Source organism: Opisthocomus hoazin, chromosome 35, assembly GCF_030867145.1.
Source record: "Opisthocomus hoazin isolate bOpiHoa1 chromosome 35, bOpiHoa1.hap1, whole genome shotgun sequence".
Taxonomy (NCBI): domain Eukaryota; kingdom Metazoa; phylum Chordata; class Aves; order Opisthocomiformes; family Opisthocomidae; genus Opisthocomus; species Opisthocomus hoazin.
Window position 1 is genome coordinate 3,498,894 of NC_134448.1, and position 17,153 is coordinate 3,516,046.

General features: G+C 62.2%; 3 protein-coding genes across 4 annotated transcripts; 2 read left to right on the plus strand and 1 right to left on the minus strand.

Moving 5' to 3' along the window:
- Window positions 1-77: 77 nt before the first annotated feature.
- UBL5 (ubiquitin like 5) lies at window positions 78-1,091 on the minus strand. Its single transcript, XM_075446045.1, has 5 exons — window positions 988-1,091; window positions 752-813; window positions 577-660; window positions 381-418; window positions 78-278 (listed from the first exon to the last, which is right to left on the minus strand). The coding sequence occupies exons 2-5, from the start codon at window positions 805-807 to the stop codon at window positions 235-237; spliced, it is 222 nt and encodes a 73-aa protein (XP_075302160.1). The 5' UTR covers window positions 808-813; window positions 988-1,091; the 3' UTR covers window positions 78-234.
- On the plus strand, window positions 1,026-4,679 carry FBXL12 (F-box and leucine rich repeat protein 12). The gene is given in 3 exon segments (XM_075446044.1): window positions 1,026-1,388; window positions 2,934-3,062; window positions 3,064-4,679. Coding segments are annotated over 3 exon segments (1,068 nt in total). The 5' UTR covers window positions 1,026-1,082; the 3' UTR covers window positions 3,697-4,679.
- Window positions 4,680-8,911: 4,232 nt separating this feature from the next.
- On the plus strand, window positions 8,912-12,240 carry LOC104335143 (hepatic lectin-like). 2 transcript variants are annotated; one of them, XM_075446014.1, is made up of 6 exons: window positions 8,912-9,095; window positions 10,028-10,135; window positions 10,491-10,565; window positions 11,029-11,107; window positions 11,504-11,599; window positions 11,879-12,240. In XM_075446014.1, exons 1-6 carry the CDS (start codon window positions 9,053-9,055, stop codon window positions 12,012-12,014), a joined length of 537 nt encoding a protein of 178 aa, XP_075302129.1. In that variant the 5' UTR covers window positions 8,912-9,052; the 3' UTR covers window positions 12,015-12,240. The 2 variants fall into 2 exon arrangements, with proteins under 2 accessions (XP_075302129.1, XP_075302128.1); XM_075446013.1 differs by having other exon boundaries at window positions 8,919-9,095; window positions 10,956-11,107; window positions 11,487-11,599.
- Window positions 12,241-17,153: the final 4,913 nt, after the last annotated feature.

A 17,153-nucleotide genomic window follows, 5' to 3' on the forward strand; every position in this document is an offset into this window, starting at 1 on the left:
GTGGGAGCGCGGAGCGCGTCGCTCTGTTCCCCCGGTTCTGCGCCTCCCGATCCACGCAACGAGCAGAGAAAAAAAACTCGAGAAAGACGTTTATTATAAACCACTTTCACACTCCAGGCTTTAACGGCCTCAACATGGCGCCAGCGAAGGGGAATTGGCGGGGGGAGGGGAGAAGAAAACACCGGGGGGTGGGGGGGGGGGACCGGCAGGGGAACCGGGAGGGAACGGCAGCCGCTACTGGTAGTAGAGCTCCAGGTTCATCCCATCGTGGATCTCGTCTGGAGGATGGCGTTAAGGAGAAGGAGCTGCGGGGGGAGAACAAACCGCACCCCCCCTCCCCCCACGTTAAAACCGCAAAATGCCCGCCCGCGGAAGGATACAATCGCCCAGCGTGACGTGATCCTTGAAGATGGTGTACCTGGGGGGATGGAAAACGTAATTAGCAAGCGGTCGGTAACGGATCTGTAGCCCCGGGATGGCGGGGGGGGGGGGGGGGGGGGCCCGGTGCCCCCCCCCCCCCCCCCCCCCCCCCCCGCCATCCCGGGGCTGGAGCTGCCTCCCCTCAACCCCACTCACCACTTCTTCAGCACGATTTTATCCCACCGGGTCCCCGTTTGCGCCGCGATCAGCTTCTTCAGGTCGCGGATGGAATCCTCGGTGCTGGCGGGGCCGTTAAGGGCAAACCGGGAGACACCGGGACCCCCCCATTCCCCCCCCAAATCCCCCCTTTTCAGCCCGGTTCGGCGGATACTTGCATTTCACCCGCACTTTCTTGCCCAAACGGTCGTTGCAGACGACTTCGATCATCGCTGCCTGCGGGGGAGGCACCGGGGGTTAACGGGGAAGCACCGGAGAGAGGGGGGAAGCACCGGAGAGGGGGGAAATTACACCGGGGAGCGGGTTAATGGGTAAGAAATGGGGTTAATGGGTAAGAAATTGGGTTAAATCGGTAAGAAATTGGGTTAAATACAGAAGGCCCGGCCTCACCGAGCTCTGCGTCACTCAGCCGCCGCCGCGCCGGAACCGGAAGTCACCGGCCGCTCCATGGCCGGAAGCGGAAGCGGCGCCGTCGCCTCGTTGTCATGACACCGCCAAGATGGCGGCGGCGGCGGGAGGGGAGTTACCGGCGTTGCCCGATTCGGTGTTGTTGCAGATTATGGCGTTGCTGCCGTTGCGGGATCGGCTGCGGGCGGCCAGGTGGGGCCTTCCCCGACCGGGACGGGCACCGGTGGGGCCTCCCCGAGCAGGACGGGCACCGGGAGCGGTCGCTTCCCGCCCAGGCCCCGGCCCTGATGGCCTCCCGCCTCCCCGCAGGGTCTCCCCGGCGGTGGCAGCGGCTGGCGCTGGACCCGACGGTCTGGAGAGACGTGGATCTGAGCCCGCACCGGGTACGGGCCTCACAACCGCCTTCCCGCACCGGGGGGGGGTGGGTGGGGGCATCGTCCCAGTGCGGGCAGGGGGCTGGGGGTGGGGTTGGGGGGGGGTGGAATCGCCCCACTGTGGGCAGGGGGCTGGCGTAGGGGGGGGGGGCGCCGCACTGCAGGCAAGGGGCTGAGATCTGGGGGGGGAATTGCCCCAGTGTGGCCAGGGGGGGCTGAGATTTGGGGGGGGGGGGGGGATCGTCCCGCTGAGGGCAGGGGGCTGAGTTGGGGGGGGGTTGTGGGGGGTGGAATTGCCCCATTGCAGGCAGGGGCTGAGCCTGGGGGGGGATTGCCCCATTGTGGGCGGAGGGGGGGCTGAGATTGGCGGTGAATTGCCCCATTGGGGGGGGAGGAGCTGAGACTGGAGGGGGGCGAATTGCCCTATTGTGGGTGGAGGGCTGAGACTGGGGGGGAGGAATCGCCCCACTGCGGGCAGGGGGCCGAGGTGGGGATCGTCTCAGTGCGGGCAGGGGGCTGAGATTTGGGGGGGGGGGGACGGGGACTCACCTCTCTGAGGGCAGGGGGCAGAGATGGGGGGGGATGGGGGTGATGGAATTGCCCCACTGCGGGCAGGGGCTGAGACTGGGTGGGGGGGGGGGCTGAGACTGGGGGGGGGGGGGCGAATTGCTGCATTTTGGGGGGGGGGGGGGTTGAGATTGGGGGTGAATTGCCCCTTTGTGGGGGAGGAGCTGTGACTGGGGGGAGGAATCTCCCACTGCGGGCAGGGGGGCTGAGGGGGAGATCGTCCCAGTGCAGGCAGGGGTCTGGGGGTGGCCCCCCCCAGTGCGGGCAGGGGTCTGGGGGTGCCCCCCCTAGTGCAGACAGGCGTCTGGGGGTGCCCCCCCCCCAGTGCGGGCAGGGGTCTGGGGATGCCCCCCCAGTGCGGGCAGGGGTCTGGGGGTGCTCTCCCCCTAGTGCAGGCAGGGGTCTGGGGGTGCTCTTCCCCCAGTGCGGGCAGGGGTCTGGGGGTGCCTCCCCCAGTGCGGGCAGGGGTCTGAGGGTGCCCCCCCAGTGCAGGCAAGGGTCTGAGGGTGCTCCCAGTGCGGGCAGAGGTCTGGGGGTGCCCCCCCCCAGTGCGGGCAAGGGTCTGAGGGTGCCCCCAGTGTGGGGAGGCGTCTGGGCGTGCCCCCAGTGCGGGCAGGGGTCTGGGGGTGCAACCCCCAGTGCGGGCAGGGGTCTGGGGGTGCCCCCCCCCCAGTGCGGGCAAGGGTCTGGGGGTGCCCCCAGTGCGGGGAGGCGTCTGGGGGTGCCCCCCCCCAGTGCAGGCAGGAGTTTGAGGGTGCTCCCAGTGCAGGCAGGGGTCTGGGGGTGCCCCCCCCCAGTGTGGGCAAGGGTCTGGGGGTGCCCCCAGTGCGGGGAGGCGTCTGGGGGTGCTCCCCCCCCAGTGCAGGCAGGGGTCTGAGGGTGCTCCCAGTGCAGGCAGGGGTCTGGGGGTGCCCCCCCCCAGTGCAGGCAGGGGTTTGGGGGTGCCCCCACCCCCAGAGAACGGGTCCCTTCCCTTTGCCCCCCCAGCTCACCTCCCGCACCCTGTGGCACCTGGTGCGGCGGCACCTCCGCGCCAGCCTGCGGACGCTGCGGCTGCGGGGTGCGCTGGGCTCCGGCGGGAAGCGCCGCCTCCTCTCCCCGGCGCTGCTGGCCGCCCCTCGGGAAGCGATGTCCCCAGCTCCGGCGCCTGACCCTGACGGAGACCGACCTCCGCCCCGTCCCCTACGACAGCATCCCCGCTTCCCTCACGGCGCTGGAGCTGACCCGCTGCGAAATCCCCGCCGCCTGGTTCTCCGCCGCCCTGCCGCGGCTGCAGCACCTCGTTATCCGCGACGTCCCGGCCTTTTCCGATCGCCATCTCCTCAACGTCTCCTCCCAGAGCCGCCTGAAGACGCTGAGCCTTGCCGGCACCTACCGCGTCACCGAGACGGGGATTGAGAGAGCGGCTCCGCACTTGGAGGACCTGGAGCGCCTGGTCCTGCGGCGCTGCGTCGTCGGCGACTCCGCCGCGGGCTCCGTCGGGCGCCACGTGAAGCGGCTCCGGTTCCTGGAGATCGGCGACACCTGCTCGCTGACGGACGCCGGCCTGGCTCGTTTGGTGACCCTGCGGTGCCTGGAGACGCTGGGCCTCGACCTCTGCGATGGGATTTCCCCCGGTGCCGTCACCGCTTTGTGCCAAGCGCTGCCCCGGCTGAGGAACCTCAGGTTGGGCGGCGCTGGCTTTGGAGACGAAGTCGTCGATCAAATCCGGGCGAGTTTGCCCCGCTGCAGCTTTTCACGACCTCCTTGACGCGGCGGCGGGGCTTTCGCTGTTAATTTTTACGCCTCGAGGGCTGGGTTTCGGGTAAAGCCTGCCTTCCTGGGAGCGGCTTTGGGGCAGAATCTTTATTGGGGATAAGATGCCAATTTTGCTGTGAGATGGTTTGTTGGGAGCTTGCTTTTAGCAAAATCTACGCTGTGGTCTTCTTTTCCTCCAAAAATCTACCGTGTGGTCTTCTTTTCCTCCAAAAATCTACGCTGTGGTCTTCTTTTCCTCCAAAAATCTACGCTGTGGTCTTCTTTCCCTCCAAAAATCTACGCTGTGGTCTTCTTTTCCTCCAAAAATCTACGCTGTGGTCTTCTTTTCCTTCAAAAATCTACGCTGTGGTCTTCTTTTTCTCCAAAAATCTACGCTGTGGTCTTCTTTTTCTCCAAAAATCTACGCTGTGGTCTTCTTTTTCTCCAAAAATCTACGCTGTGGTCTTCTTTTCCTCCAAAAATCTACGCTGTGGTCTTCTTTTCCTCCAAAAATCTACGCTGTGGTCTTCTTTTCCTCCAAAAATCTACGGTGTCGTCTTCTTTTCCTCCAAAAATCTACGCTGTGGTCTTCTTTCTCTCCAAAAATCTACGCTGTGGTCTTCTTTTCCTCCAAAAATCTACGCTGTGGTCTTCTTTCCCTCCAAAAATCTACGGTGTGGTCTTCTTTTCCTCCAAAAGTCTACGCTGTGGTCTTCTTTTCCTCCAAAAATCTACGCTGTGGTCTTCTTTTTCTCCAAAAATCTACGCTGTGGTCTTCTTTTCCTCCAAAAATCTACGCTGTGGTCTTCTTTCCCTCCAAAAATCTACGATGTGGTCTTCTTTCCCTCCAAAAATCTACGCTGTGGTCTTCTTTCCCTCCAAAAATCTACGGTGTGGTCTTCTTTTCCTCCAAAAATCTACGCTGTGGTCTTCTTTTTCTCCAAAAATCTACGCTGTGATCTTCTTTTCCTCCAAAAATCTACGGTGTTGTCTTCTTTCCCTCCAAAAAATCTACGCTGTGGTCTTCTTTCCTCCAAAAATCTACGCTGTGGTCTTCTTTTTCTCCAAAATCTACGCTGTGGTCTTCTTTTCCTCCAAAAATCTACGCTGTGGTCTTCTTTTCCTCCAAAAATCTACGCTGTGGTCTTCTTTTCCTCCAAAAATCTACGGTGTTGTCTTCTTTCCCTCCAAAAATCTACGCTGTGGTCTTCTTTTCCTCCAAAAATCTACGCTGTGGTCTTCTTTTCCTCCAAAAATCTACGCTGTGGTCTTCTTTTCCTCCAAAAATCTACGCTGTGGTCTTCTTTCTCTCCAAAAATCTACGCTGTGGTCTTCTTTTCCTCCAAAAATCTACGCTGTGGTCTTCTTTTCCTCCAAAAATCTACGGTGTGGTCGTCTTCTCCGAAAATCCCCCATTTCCCTGGCTATTTTATATCCTTTCTACCTTTAAGGTGGAGTTGGAGTCACTGCAGTCACACACAGCTTTTATCAGGATTGGTGTAAAATTCTCTCGCTCCACGTTTAAAGGTCGAGTTTACGAAAAATGGAGAGCGCAGACTGGAGGAGGGGTGGTCGCACCTCAGAGGCGGGGAGCCTGCGGGATGGAGGTGTGTTTTGGTATTAAAATGATATTAAAACGAGCAAAGTTGACGAGAAGACAGCACTCTGGCCAGGTTTCGAAACCCTGTTGGCTGCGGGGTCCAGCTGAGCTGCTGCTCAGCTCCAGAGGAGCATCTCTTCCCGCTGTATCCCCTCCGGAGCAGGGCCGTGGGGTCTCCCCCCGCTCCATCCTCCGTGGGACGTTGCAGGGAGCTGCTGTGGGAGTGGGTTCCTCGCCTGCCTGCGGCCGCTGGGTCCCATCCTCGGGTGGTGGACGCTGCTGCGTTGGCACAGAAACCTCAATTTGCAGATGTAAAACCTTCATTTGACTCATAGTTCCACACCCCCCTTTTCCATGGGTCGGGAAAGCCGGGGAGCGGCCAGCCTTGGGGAAACCCCACCGACGACCGGCTTGAGGTCACCGCTTCACCCTCCGGCTGCTCCTCTTCATCACCAGGCGGGAGCTTAACGAAGCGCAGAATTCGGGGAGCGAAGCGAGCGCCCTCCTTCCGCTGAAATAAAGATCTGGCAGCCCAAACCCCAGACTTCCAGTTAATACCTAACTCCGGCTGCGTAACCGCCCCGCGCGTACGCTCCAGACCCCGCCGGGGGAGAAACGCCTCGGCCACCCCGCGCCGGAGCCGCCGTTTCACAGAATCACAGAATGGTAGGGGTTGGAAGGGACCTCTGTGGGTCACCCAGTCCAACCCTCCTGCTGAAGCAGGGTCACCCAGAGCAGGCTGCACAGGACCTTGTCCAGGCGGGTCTTGAATATCTCCAGAGAAGGAGACTCCACAACCTCCCTGGGCAGCCTGGGCCAGGGCTCCGTCACCCTCAGAGGGAAGAAGTTCTTCCTCGGGTTCAGATGGACATGAGTTCCTTGGACGGGCTCAGGCGATCCGCCCCGCCGGCGAGCGTTGTCGCGTCCGCCGTGTCGCCTTCTGCTTCCCTCCCGGTTCCGTTCTTCTCTGTGGAAAAGCTTTTGCTCGCCGGGCTTCCTGAACCTGAAGAGCTGGGCTTCCCCGTTGGCGCAGCGAATGGGCTGGCGCGTGCTCTCCGGCGTCGCTGCCGTCACCTCTGGGTTTCGCTGGGAAGAGCCACGTTTCTTCGTCGCCTTTCGTTGTCCACGTCCTCCTCCTCCTCCCAGCAATGCTGATAACCGACGCTGAGCGTTGTTCCTAGGTCAGAGTCAGCCAAGGATGTTTTTAAATCAAATATTGTATTTATTAAATAAAAAAGCTTTTGATTGATGTTTCCTCACGCTGCGATGTTTTGCCTGAACTGAGGTCTTGGTTCGAATGAACGAATTACAAGGGCTACGAGGATGGTGAGGGGACTGGAACGTCTCCCCTGCGAGGAGAGGCTGAGGGAGCTGGGCTTGTTCAGCCTGGAGAAGAGAAGGCTGCGAGGGGACCTAATAAATGCTTATAAATATCTGCAGGGTGGGGGTCAGGAGGATGGGGCCAAGCTCTTTCCAGTGGTGCCCAGTGACAGGGACAAGGGGCAACGGGCACAAACTGGGGCAGAGGAAGCTCCAGCTGAACCCGAGGAAGACTTCTTCCTCTGAGGGTGCCGGAGCCCTGGCCCAGGCTGCCCAGGGAGGCTGTGGAGTCTCCTTCTCTGGAGATATTCCAGCCCAGCCTGGACAAGGTCCTCTGCAGCCTGCTGTAGGTGACCCTGCTTCAGCAGGAGGGTTGGACTAGATGACCCACAGAGGTCCCTTCCAACCCCTACTATTCTGTGATTCTGTGATTCTGTAATTAACGGGGGGAGGGAGGCAGAAGCGGGGCCGTTGCGGCCGCAGCCTCAGCCGGGCTGCGGCGATCCGGAGCTTTCCCCAGGAGACCCTGGGCGAAACCCATCGCTCTCCCTCCCGCTCGACCCCTCGCTCCTTTTTCTTACGGCAGGGGAACACGCGGAATCCTGAAGCACTCGGCCAAACCCCCGAGCCCCGGACCCTCGTAACGCCGCGGTCCCCTCCCCGCGAGATTCTCCCACGTCGCTCACATCCCCCTGATCCGGCCGGACGGGGACGGGAGCTGATCTTTCCCACCGTTGCTCGCTGGTTTTTTTTTCCTCCCGTAGGAGAAGAGCGTTCCCCTAGGAAACGCAGCCCTCTCGGCCGAGCCTTTTCTGCTCTCTCCACCCCCCGCACCCCCTGCCCTCCGTTCCGCTTGTGCAATAAAGCCGTCGGGTTTCAGGCAGACCTGGATGGCACTGACCCCGCCTGTGATGAAATCCTCGTTGCTCCGCGTCTCGTTAACAGCCGGTCTCCGTGCCCTGGCCTCCTTTCTGTTCCTAAACACCATCTCAGTGGAGCTCTGGGGCAAATAAACAAGAGTAAAACGCCCCAGCTCTGCTTTGGAAAGCATCCCAAGGCTGCCGGCTTAATAACCGCCGCTACGTCTTCATCACGGGCCCAGAGCTTCACGCTGGAGTAATTAGCGTTATTAAAACTTCTGTCCCAGTACTCTCCGGCCTCGGAGAGCGAAGGGAAAACAGCAAAAGGGAAAATTAAAACCGCTAAAAATCCGTCCGTCAGTCACGGCGCGGCTCGAGGCGGCGAGAACCCGAGCGTTCTCGCCGTGCTCGCGGTGGGACGCGCGCGAGGCCGGCGGCACCGCGCTCCCAACGACGTCGTTTCGTATCCGACGGTCCCAGCGTTGCCGGTTTTCCGTCCTCTCCGCAGAGCGCGGAACAGCACGGAACGGCCGTTGGAAATCCGTGGGGCACAAAGCGGGCTTTGCAGGGCTGGAAGCAGGAAGGGGGCTGTAAGATACCGCATGACCACGGGCATTTTTATTCCTGTTATTGTAGGAACAGAAGACTGAAAGGGTCTGCTTGAGTCGCCGGTTGCGTTTCTACCCCGAGGGACCAGCCGCTAACCCTCCTCGCACGTCTACGGAAGCTCTTGGAGGGCTGCTCCAGGCCCTTGTTGCTCCCAGGTTCCAAATTCAGGGGGTTTCTACTCCGTTCCTCTCCGTTTCATCTTTGGCCAACCGTGAAGCTGGAGGGTTCTTTCCCCCAGCCCCACCTTAGAGCTGTCCATGCGCCCCTTGCGCCATCACAGCCCAACTCTTTACAAAAATACAGAATAAAAGACGCGCAGAGAGCCGGCTAAACCCCCGCCAGAGCACAAAACAGCGCTCGGAGCCCTCTCGGGGCCGAAAGTCCCAGAACGAAAAGAAAAATTAGAGAGGCCCTAAACTCTCTGGGTCACCAGCGGCTGCCGGGAGCGACCCTGACGCAGCGAGCGGCTCCGACACCTCCAGCGCACGCGGATTTACACAGCACAGATGTTTTTATCAGCCCCCATATCTGATTTATTTTATGGGGCAGCTGTCGGGGTGCCTTCAGCTTTGGTTTCCAAACCGAAGAGACCGTTTCCCGTTTTCCAGACCAGCTCATTCCCAAAGCGACCTGTTCATTCCCCAACACTTGGAGGGAAAGCCTTCAGAAACTTGAAAATTTGCCCCTTTTTTGAATTTTTTCCACTCCAAAGCGATGGGGAAGAGATAGAAACCCAGCCTGGCTGGAGGAAAAACCTCCGGACAGCTGAATTATTGGAAGTGGACGTGATCCAAGCTCTATTTTGAGAGGACAAACCAATAGGACGCGGCCTGAAGAGCTGCTGGTTAAATTATAACCCTTGGAGCAAACGTCCCGAGAGGCATCGCAGGTTCTCTGCTCCAGAGAGCCTGGTGAAAAAGCTTCTGCTGACTTGGTCCTAAGCTTCATCCCCTCTCCCACCCCAGCCAGAGCTTACCAGGATGGATGAGGAACATCTCCATGATGACCTCCACGTTTTCAAAGGTAACCTTCAGCCGCCGCAGCCCTTCAACCCGCCGCCTCGAGGAGCTGGGCAGGAGCAAAGAGCCCGTATCTTGCGGCGTGGTCTTACCCCACCAACGTGCTTGGTTTCTGAGGGAGAGGAAGGTCCACACTCTCCTTCTTCCTCTCCTTAGGCAGCTTGGCTAATCGCCTCTAACGAGGTTGATGGGTTGGGGTGGGGAAGCCCACCCTGCTGAGCTCGGTGCTGGGGTTAGGGCTCGGACGGAAGACGAGGGAAAGGGGCTTTGCGGCAGGCCGTCGCTGCGGCGAAGGTCTGCTGGTGCTGCTGGTGGTGGTGGAGTGGAGCTGGTGGTGCCCAACCAGCAACACCCGAGAGCGTTCGGACTTGGGAATGTCCCGCGCCGGAGCAAAACCAGGCTCTTCCTGGAGCTTTCCCAAGTGGAGCTCCCCGAACTGAGCAGCCGGCACCCTTGCAAACCTCCCGAGGCTGAACCTCGGAACCCGAGGGTGTCTCCGAGCCTCAACCCCTCCGAGAAGGGCTCCTGATGCCGGCTGGGGATCGCCAAGAGCCCTCTGCACCATGGGCTGTCTCTTGGGGACCCATTTCCCCTCTGCAAAGGTGTCCTAGAGAGCCAGGAGGGTTTAAAAGCGTGTCACGGCCCAAACTACGCGGTGTAAGCCCGTAGTTTCTCTGCGTTTTGCTTAGGCGACACCTGAGATCACCTGCCCTGCCCTGAGCGAGGCACTGAGGAAGAGCCGCCTGCTTTGGGGTGCCTTCAGCCCCCCGGCTGGGTCTGAACAGGAATCATCACCAAAATTTTGGCTTCTGTAGCAACTGGTTAACTATTCTGGGTTATTTATTAACCCTTCTAGAAATGGAACCGGAGGAGCTACGAAAAAACCCCGCTGAGCCGAGGGGAATAATTTCACGTCTCTCTCGTTTGCTTTTGAAGACAGAAACTTCTTCCGGCAGAAGCTGAGGTCCTTCTTCGCGGTGTACTTGCTGCTGGCCCTCTCCTTCTTGCTGACCTTCACCCTGTTCGCCGTCTCGCTCTCCCGAGGTACTGCGGCGTCTTTGAGCTAATTAATTCAGCAGCCGGGACCGAGAGATACGTGAGGTCTAATTGCGCTTCGCTTACGTGCCAGAGGACTTTCGAGGTCCGAAATCCATGGGCAGGGTGACCAGAGGAGCGCCCAGGTTATCCCACGTAGCCACCGCTGACGTCCATGCCGCCATCTCTGGCTCACCCAAGCTATAAGCGATATATTTTAAATTTTTCTGGGGTTTCTTTGCCCCGTGGGCTGCTGGAAAAATAAACGGTGCCTTCAGCTTTGCCAGGGTGAGGGGTTTGCGGGCGGTGGGCGCGTGGGCAGCGACACAGCCGATAACCCAGCACCTCTCTGTCTCTCTCACAGTTTCAGCTCTTTCTTCTAAACTCAACGAGGTGCAGCCGGAACGGAAACAGAACTTTTCTGGCAGGGATTTTCTCCGTAAGTCCTGGCTGCTGCCCAAACCCGCGAGCTTTTCTTTCCCTCGGAAGTTTCCCTAAATTGTCCCCGAAGGATTCCTGCTCGCGATTGCTTCGCTAAGGCGGCGCAGGGCGTCCGTCCCCTTCTCAGTTTGCTGCTCCGCCAGCTGCAAACGCTTCGATATTTTAGGAAAAAAAAAAAAAAAAAACCCCAAATTTTTCCCTGCGGTAGAGGCTTTTCCGGGTGCCGCCTTCGGGGGCAATCCAACCCACAGCAAGCTTCGGGGCCGTGCCGTCGTCTCTGCACCAGTTTGGCACTGGAGCGCTGCTGGGAAACCCCTTGTGCTGGGACGAGCCCGGCGAGGACCAGCGCGACCGCCTGCGATCCCCCCCCCAATCCCTCTTTCGCCAGTGTTCCCCTGCGGACCCGGATCCAGGGAATGGGAATACTTTGATGGGAAATGTTACTACTTCTCCCTAACCAGAACGAGCTGGTACAAGGCGAGGGCTGATTGCGAAGAGATGCACTCGCAGTTGGTCATCATTAACAGCTACGCCGAGCAGGTAAAGACCCCAGCTCCAGCGGGAACCCCCCAAGCTCACCCGAATCTTGCCCAGCCCCCCGCTTCTTCCCCAGCCCCCATTCTGCGCACCCCAACCTCGCTGGGCAGCCGAGAGCTGGTGCTGTTATCCTTTGCATCAGCCAGCAGAGAGCAGGCAGGACCTGCTCTGCCCGCCCGCTGCCTGCGTCCAGGGCTTCTCATCTGGGCGCACGGGGTGCTCAGACACAGCACCGGGCACCCATCCTGCTCCTCCGCCCCGTAAATAAACAGCCGAGTGCGGAATTGTGCCTCTCCGGCTCCTCCACGGCGCAGACGCGGAGCTGAGGTTGCCTTTTCCTTTTCCTGGTGCTTTTCCCTCCTGATCCCTCTCCCCGCTGCAGAGTTTTGTCATGTTCAGGACAAGGAATGAGCGTTTCTGGATCGGGCTGACGGACGGGAATTCGGAAGGGGAATGGGAATGGGTTGATGGGACCGACTACAAAACCACGTTCACGTGAGTGCCGGCCCGCCCTGCATTCTCCTGCCTGCCCCCCTCCCAAAAAAGCAGGCAGCTCCCCTGCCTGCGCACCCCGGGTTCGGGCAGCGGACCGGGTTTCTTCACCCTGCCCTGGGACGGGCGCTCCCACGAGGTCTAACACGGCCTCAGAGGCGAGAATTCACCTCTAAAACCAAAAATCAGCCAGGTTCAGCTCTTCCCTGCCCTTCTCCCGGCGCTGGGGCTCAGCTGCCTGCGCCCGCCGCTCTCCCACAGCTTCACTCCTTCTCCTGCCAGGTTTTGGAAGGAAGGAGAACCCAACGACAGCGGCAGCAACGAAGACTGCGCCCACGTCTGGGTCTCCGGCAAGTGGAACGACGTCTACTGCACCTACGAGTGCTACTACGTCTGCGAGAAGCCTCTGCCCAACTGAGCGAAGCGCGGGGCGCAGGCGACGGCCGACGCTCCGGCGTCGCCGATGTTCCTTCTCCTTCTTAATTTATCCGAGCCGAGCGCCCGCTGCCCGCTCTTCCTCCCCGCCGCGCGCTGCCCCGAGGAAGAGCACGGGTGGGTTTTGACGGTCCTAAGCAATACGCGCAGGAATCCGGGTTCTCCGTGGGCAGCTCGGCCTAATAAAGGACGATTATCGCTCCGGTTAACGAAGCCGCTGGGTTTCCAGGCGTGGGCGTGAAGGGGTGGGGGTGGGGGGGGGCTGGAGGTGGGCGTCGCGCAGCTCAGCAGCAACGCCGGGAGCAGGGGCTCCAGCACCCCGCAGGGATCGGGCCCGCTCCCACCTTTTCCCATCTTTCCACCAAAAAACAAAACAAAACAAAAAGCTCATTTTTGGGGCAGGGTGGGGAACCTCAAGCTCCCACGCTGGGTTCAGGCAGGAGCCTGCTCCCCTCCGCGCACCCCCGGGTCGGGTGCGGGTGCACGCGTGTGCGTGCGTGTGCTGCAGGGAGCGGGCATGAACACGCGTGTGCGTGTACCGGGGGTGGCCCGGCCGTGCCCCCCCACCCCGGGCAGCTCGGGGCTGAGCCCGGGGGGGGGGGACAGCACCCAGCGCACCCCCACACCCCCTCGGGCCACCCCCGTCTGCAGCCCCACGCTCCTGCCCGGTTCTGGGGCAGAGGGCAGCTCCCCCCGGTCCCTCCCCGGTACCTACCCGGTCCCCCCCGGTCCCCGTCCCCGGTCCCCTCCCGGTGCCCCCCCGGGTCCCGCCAGGTCCCCCCGGTCCCCTCCCCGGTGCCCCCCGGTCTCCCCTGGTCCCCCCGGTCCCCGTCCCCGTTCCCCCCCCGTCGCTCCCCGGTCCCTCCCCGGTGCCTCCCGGTCTCCCCTGGTCCCCCCGGTCCCCGTCCCCGGTCCCCCCCCGTCCCTCCCCCGGTCCCCCCCCCGGTGCCCCCCTCGGTTCCCCGGACGGTGCCCGCGTCGGATTCGTTCGCCCCCGGCTCCCCGCCGCCCCCCCCGCCCCGGTGGGACCACCCCCAAGAAGCGAGCGGTCGCCCCGACGGGCGGGAAGAAGCGTCTCCGCTTGCCCTGTCGGCGACGCGGCTGTCGTGACAGAGCACCGCGGTGAGGGGCGAAGCGGCGGCGGATTAACGAGACCGGCGGTGGGGAGCCATCCCCCACCCCCCCACCCCCCCCCCCGGGTTCCAGACCCCGCGGAGCCTCCCCCGTGCCTGCGACAGCCCCTGTCGTGAGGAGCGCTGCCTCTGTCACGACACCCGCTCCCGGGGCCGCCGTCGGTATCGCCTCCCGGGCGTACCGACCTCAACCCTCGGGGGGGGAACGGGGGGGAAGGGGGGGGTGGGGGGGGGGGTGGAGGGGGGGGGTCCCGCCTTGATGGGGCTCCCGGCGCGCTCCCGGCTCAGGCGCGCTCCCGGGGGAGGCGGGGGGCGGCGGCGCGCGCGGGCGCGGGCACGGGCGGGGGCTGCGGGCTCTGCCCCGCGTACGGTCGAGCCCCGCTCCGCTCCGCTCCCTTCCCCTCCCCGCCGGTACCGCTGCCGGTGCCGTTATCCCGGTGAGTGCCCGAGCGTCGACGGGGCGGGCGGGGGATGCGGGGCCGGGAACCGGGCGGCGGGAACGCCCCGGGGAGGGGAGGGAAGGGGGGGGACACGGGGTGGGCGTCCCGTCCGTGAGACCCCCGACCCCCGGCAGCGCAGGGATCTGTCGCGCCGTGTCCCGACAGGACGGGACCGGACGGGACGGGGGGGGGGGGGGGGAAGAACCGCGGCCGCAGCCCCCGGTGCAGCCCCCCCGGGGTGGGCTCCGGGGGGTGCCGGGGCCAAGGTGGGTCCTTACCCCCAACGGGACCGGGGGGGAGCGGGGCGGGTGGCAGCCCCCACCGCCGTGATTTCGTTACCCTTCGTTAACCGGAGCTCCGGGACGCGGAAAACCACCGGGAAAGGGGGCGACCCATCGCGGGGGGGGGCACCGGTCCCGGTCCTTAACGCTCCCCCCCCCACCTCGCCCGCAGCCCCCGCGCTGGCCGCCGCTATGAAGACCGAAGAGGCTCCATCCTGCTTGCAGCAGGCGACGCCGGTCCTGGGCTTCGGTGAGTGTCCGAGAGACCGGGAATGGGTGCCACGCACCGAGGATTTGGGATCGGGGAGACCCCCCCCCAGACCCCCAACCCCCCCCCCCCCAGCAGCGTCCGTTGGCTGCTTGCTCCATCCTCATCCTCCCCGGGCCGCTCCGGGGGTCTCAGCGTATCCGCAAGTCGCAGCGGGACCAACCGGCCCTGCTGCCCGTTCCTCCCCAACCGAACGATCCCGTCTGCGGTTCCCCGCTCGGGAAGGAGATTCCTTCCTCCCCGGGGCTGTCGGGGTGACCGGGGGGATGGGGGTGTGCTCCCTCCCCCCCCCCTCCCCCCCATCTTCGCTCAGCTTTATGGTTTGCCAATTTTGAAGTGGCGAAAAGCGACGCTGGGCTGGGGTTGTCCTCAACGGCAGCCATCCCGCCGGGATTCCGCAGGGAGCGAGGGATGGACCCCAGCAGGGAACAGGGACACCCCCAGCACCCACCCCGTGTCCGTCCCGACCCTCCTGGATCAGCCCCTCGGGAGCCCCTCGGTTTCTCCCGGCCCTTCGCCGATTTTCGGGAGAATCCCGTCCGAGGGCCAGGCTGCGGGCGATCGCTGGCTTTGCCGCCCCGAATTTTAAATTCTATCCCCCCTGAGAGACCCCCCGTGGGGAGTCGGCGTGCCGGGAGAGGGCCCGGATGCACGGAGTTTATTTTGGATAATCCTGGGGTGAGGCAACCCGGGATGGCCAGGTCGTGTCCCCCCTTCCTCGGCCCTTTTCCCCTTCGCCAAGAGCCGCAACATGGTGGCTTGGGATCGCTCTTCGTTAGCGTCTCGGCGAGTCCGAACCACCGCGTTCCCACCAGTCCACAGGGCAGCCTCAGGCAGAAGCTCCCTTACTTTCAGTTTTCCCTCTTTCTCCTGGGCTGGCTGCGGGGTTGGGGGGGGGGATTGAGGGAAAGCCGATCGTTTTCCCGGGATTTTTCACTTCCCATCTTCCCTCCGGAGCTGGGTATCGCTCGCTCGTCTCCCGTCGCGTTACGGCCGCGCCGCGTTCGTGGTCTTGTGCTGAGAAATACTCGGGTGGGATCTATTGCCGGGCAGTAACCGCGGCTCCGGGCAGTGCCCGTGCATCCCGGGGCAGGATCCCGCTGCCCCCCCACCCCGCCCCGAACCCCTGGCACCCTCCTGCCCGCAGGAAGCAGGGGACCAGCACCCCCGAGCTGAAGTTCTGTGTCTCTCCCTTCCAGACTGAGCCCACGCTCCCAGAGCTCCCAGAGCTCTCAGACTGGTTTGCTATTAGATGATTCCCTCTTTTTTCCTCCCCTAAATTAAAGAGATTTTTAGTCCCGGATGCCTCCGACCCACCGGAGGTTTTGGCTGGTCCCGCGGCGACACGCAGCCCGCGGGGGTCAAAGTCGAGCGGGGTGAAAATCTTTTGACTCCAGAAGTGAATAACGGAGGAAAAAAAGTGAGAAGCAGAGGTTCAGCGTGGGATAAAGATCCACGGAGAACCTCTGCGCGCGCCCGCAGCCCCTGGGACGCGGCCGCTTGCTGCCCTCCCGGCGTCACGGAGCTGCACCGCGCTCGCTCTCGTGCCGCGGCACCACCAGCAGCACGGCAGACATTTATTTTTCCTCTTCTCGGGCTAAAATCCTCATTTCCGCTCCTGATCTGCCGGATCCCGACCTGCAGAAGGGCTCTCAGGGTCGCTGGGAGCTGCCGAGGACTTGGCTTCCCGCAACGTCCGGCTGGGATGCCGGAGACGCAGCATCCAAACCCGAGCACCGCAACCAAGTGGGGCAGAAGCTGCCTTTGCACAAGACCCCCCCCCTTTTTTGGGTGCATGGGTACCCCAATTTAGCCCAGTTTGCCCCCCACCCACCAGTCCCTCCTGCGCTGGTGGAACGACAGCAGCGCCCGGCGAGGCAGAGAGCATTTGCCGTGGTTTCGAATGATTTCAGAGCTTTGGGAAGCATCTGGTGTGGTGGTCCTGCCTGCTCCATGCCTCGCTCCTCCGTCCTGCGACCACCAGTTTGAGCCCGCTGAGTCCCAGGAGCCGGAAAGCAAACGGCTGGTGGGCTGATCCAGGGTCCTGGCCAGGATCTTCCTCAGCGGAGGAGCGTGGTCAGGTCAGGGCTGCTTCCAGAGCCTGGGAGAGAAGAGCTGCAGGGCCGGGAAGGGTCTCTGCGTGCTCCTGAGAAGCAGAAAGTCCCCTTTTGGTGGAGATGCTGCAGGGTCAGGGCTCCTCTGCATCTCCTGGCCTTGGGCAGATGGCTCTCCATGGTGTCTCCTGCCATTTGCCACCACTGTGTGTTGGCTTTGACTCCTTCTCCTGGGACAGCGCCCAGACTGGAGGTTCTCCAACTCAGGGTTCTCCAACTCAGGGTTCTCCAAGCTCAGGGTTCTCCAAATCCCTCAACCCCTTGCAGCAGAAGACCTCGGTTGCCCTCGGCAGCTCAATGCCTTTTAAACCAGCCACCAGCTTCATCCATGGGATGCCACCAGCCCTCCAAGCCTTCGAGGGGGCTTGGGCAGGTGTTGCCCCAGGATCCAGAAGCTGACAGGAGAATCAAAGCATCGAGGAGCTGGAGAGGACGGCGATGAGGGCTCGTAAAAGCCGAGGAGCTTGGCGGGGTGGAGGTGTGGACATGGGAGAGGGTGCCGCTGCCTGGCTCGGCCCACAACCCAGATCCAGCGCACCAGATAGCGCATTTATTACTCACTCCTATACCTTGAAGTTGTCATGAGGGAGCCTTTGAAGAGCAGCCATAGATTTGCACGTTGATAAGACCGAGGAGGAAAAAAAAAAATAATCCCAAAGCTCTGGAGCCTTTTTAAGCAGCTCTTAGCACCAAAGCTGGGGTGAAACTGGGCAAAATTCAGACCCAGGTCTCTCCTCTGACCTGGACCAAGCTTTCCAACGAGCTCAGCACTCGCGGTCTCCTGTCGAGACAGACGTATCTTTGCTCTCCGTTCCCAAATGTGTGTTCCCCACGTCCTCTGCGATTTGTACAACGGGCTTGGGGTTCACAGAATCACAGAATCACA

Bases quoted from the DNA above. Each gene is read 5' to 3' on its own strand.
- LOC104335143 (XM_075446013.1), top strand. From the start codon at position 9,053: ATGGATGAGGAACATCTCCATGATGACCTCCACGTTTTCAAAG. The intron at 9,096-10,027 runs GTAACCTTCAGC...TTGCTTTTGAAG, and splicing joins TGACCTCCACGTTTTCAAAG to ACAGAAACTTCTTCCGGCAG. The intron at 11,600-11,878 runs GTGAGTGCCGGC...TTCTCCTGCCAG, and splicing joins GACTACAAAACCACGTTCAC to GTTTTGGAAGGAAGGAGAAC.
- UBL5 (XM_075446045.1), bottom strand. From the start codon at position 807: ATGATCGAAGTCGTCTGCAACGACCGTTTGGGCAAGAAAGTGCGGGTG. The intron at 419-576 runs GTGAGTGGGGTT...CCATCCCCCCAG, and splicing joins AAAATCGTGCTGAAGAAGTG to GTACACCATCTTCAAGGATC. The intron at 279-380 runs GTATCCTTCCGC...GCCATCCTCCAG, and splicing joins TCACGTCACGCTGGGCGATT to ACGAGATCCACGATGGGATG.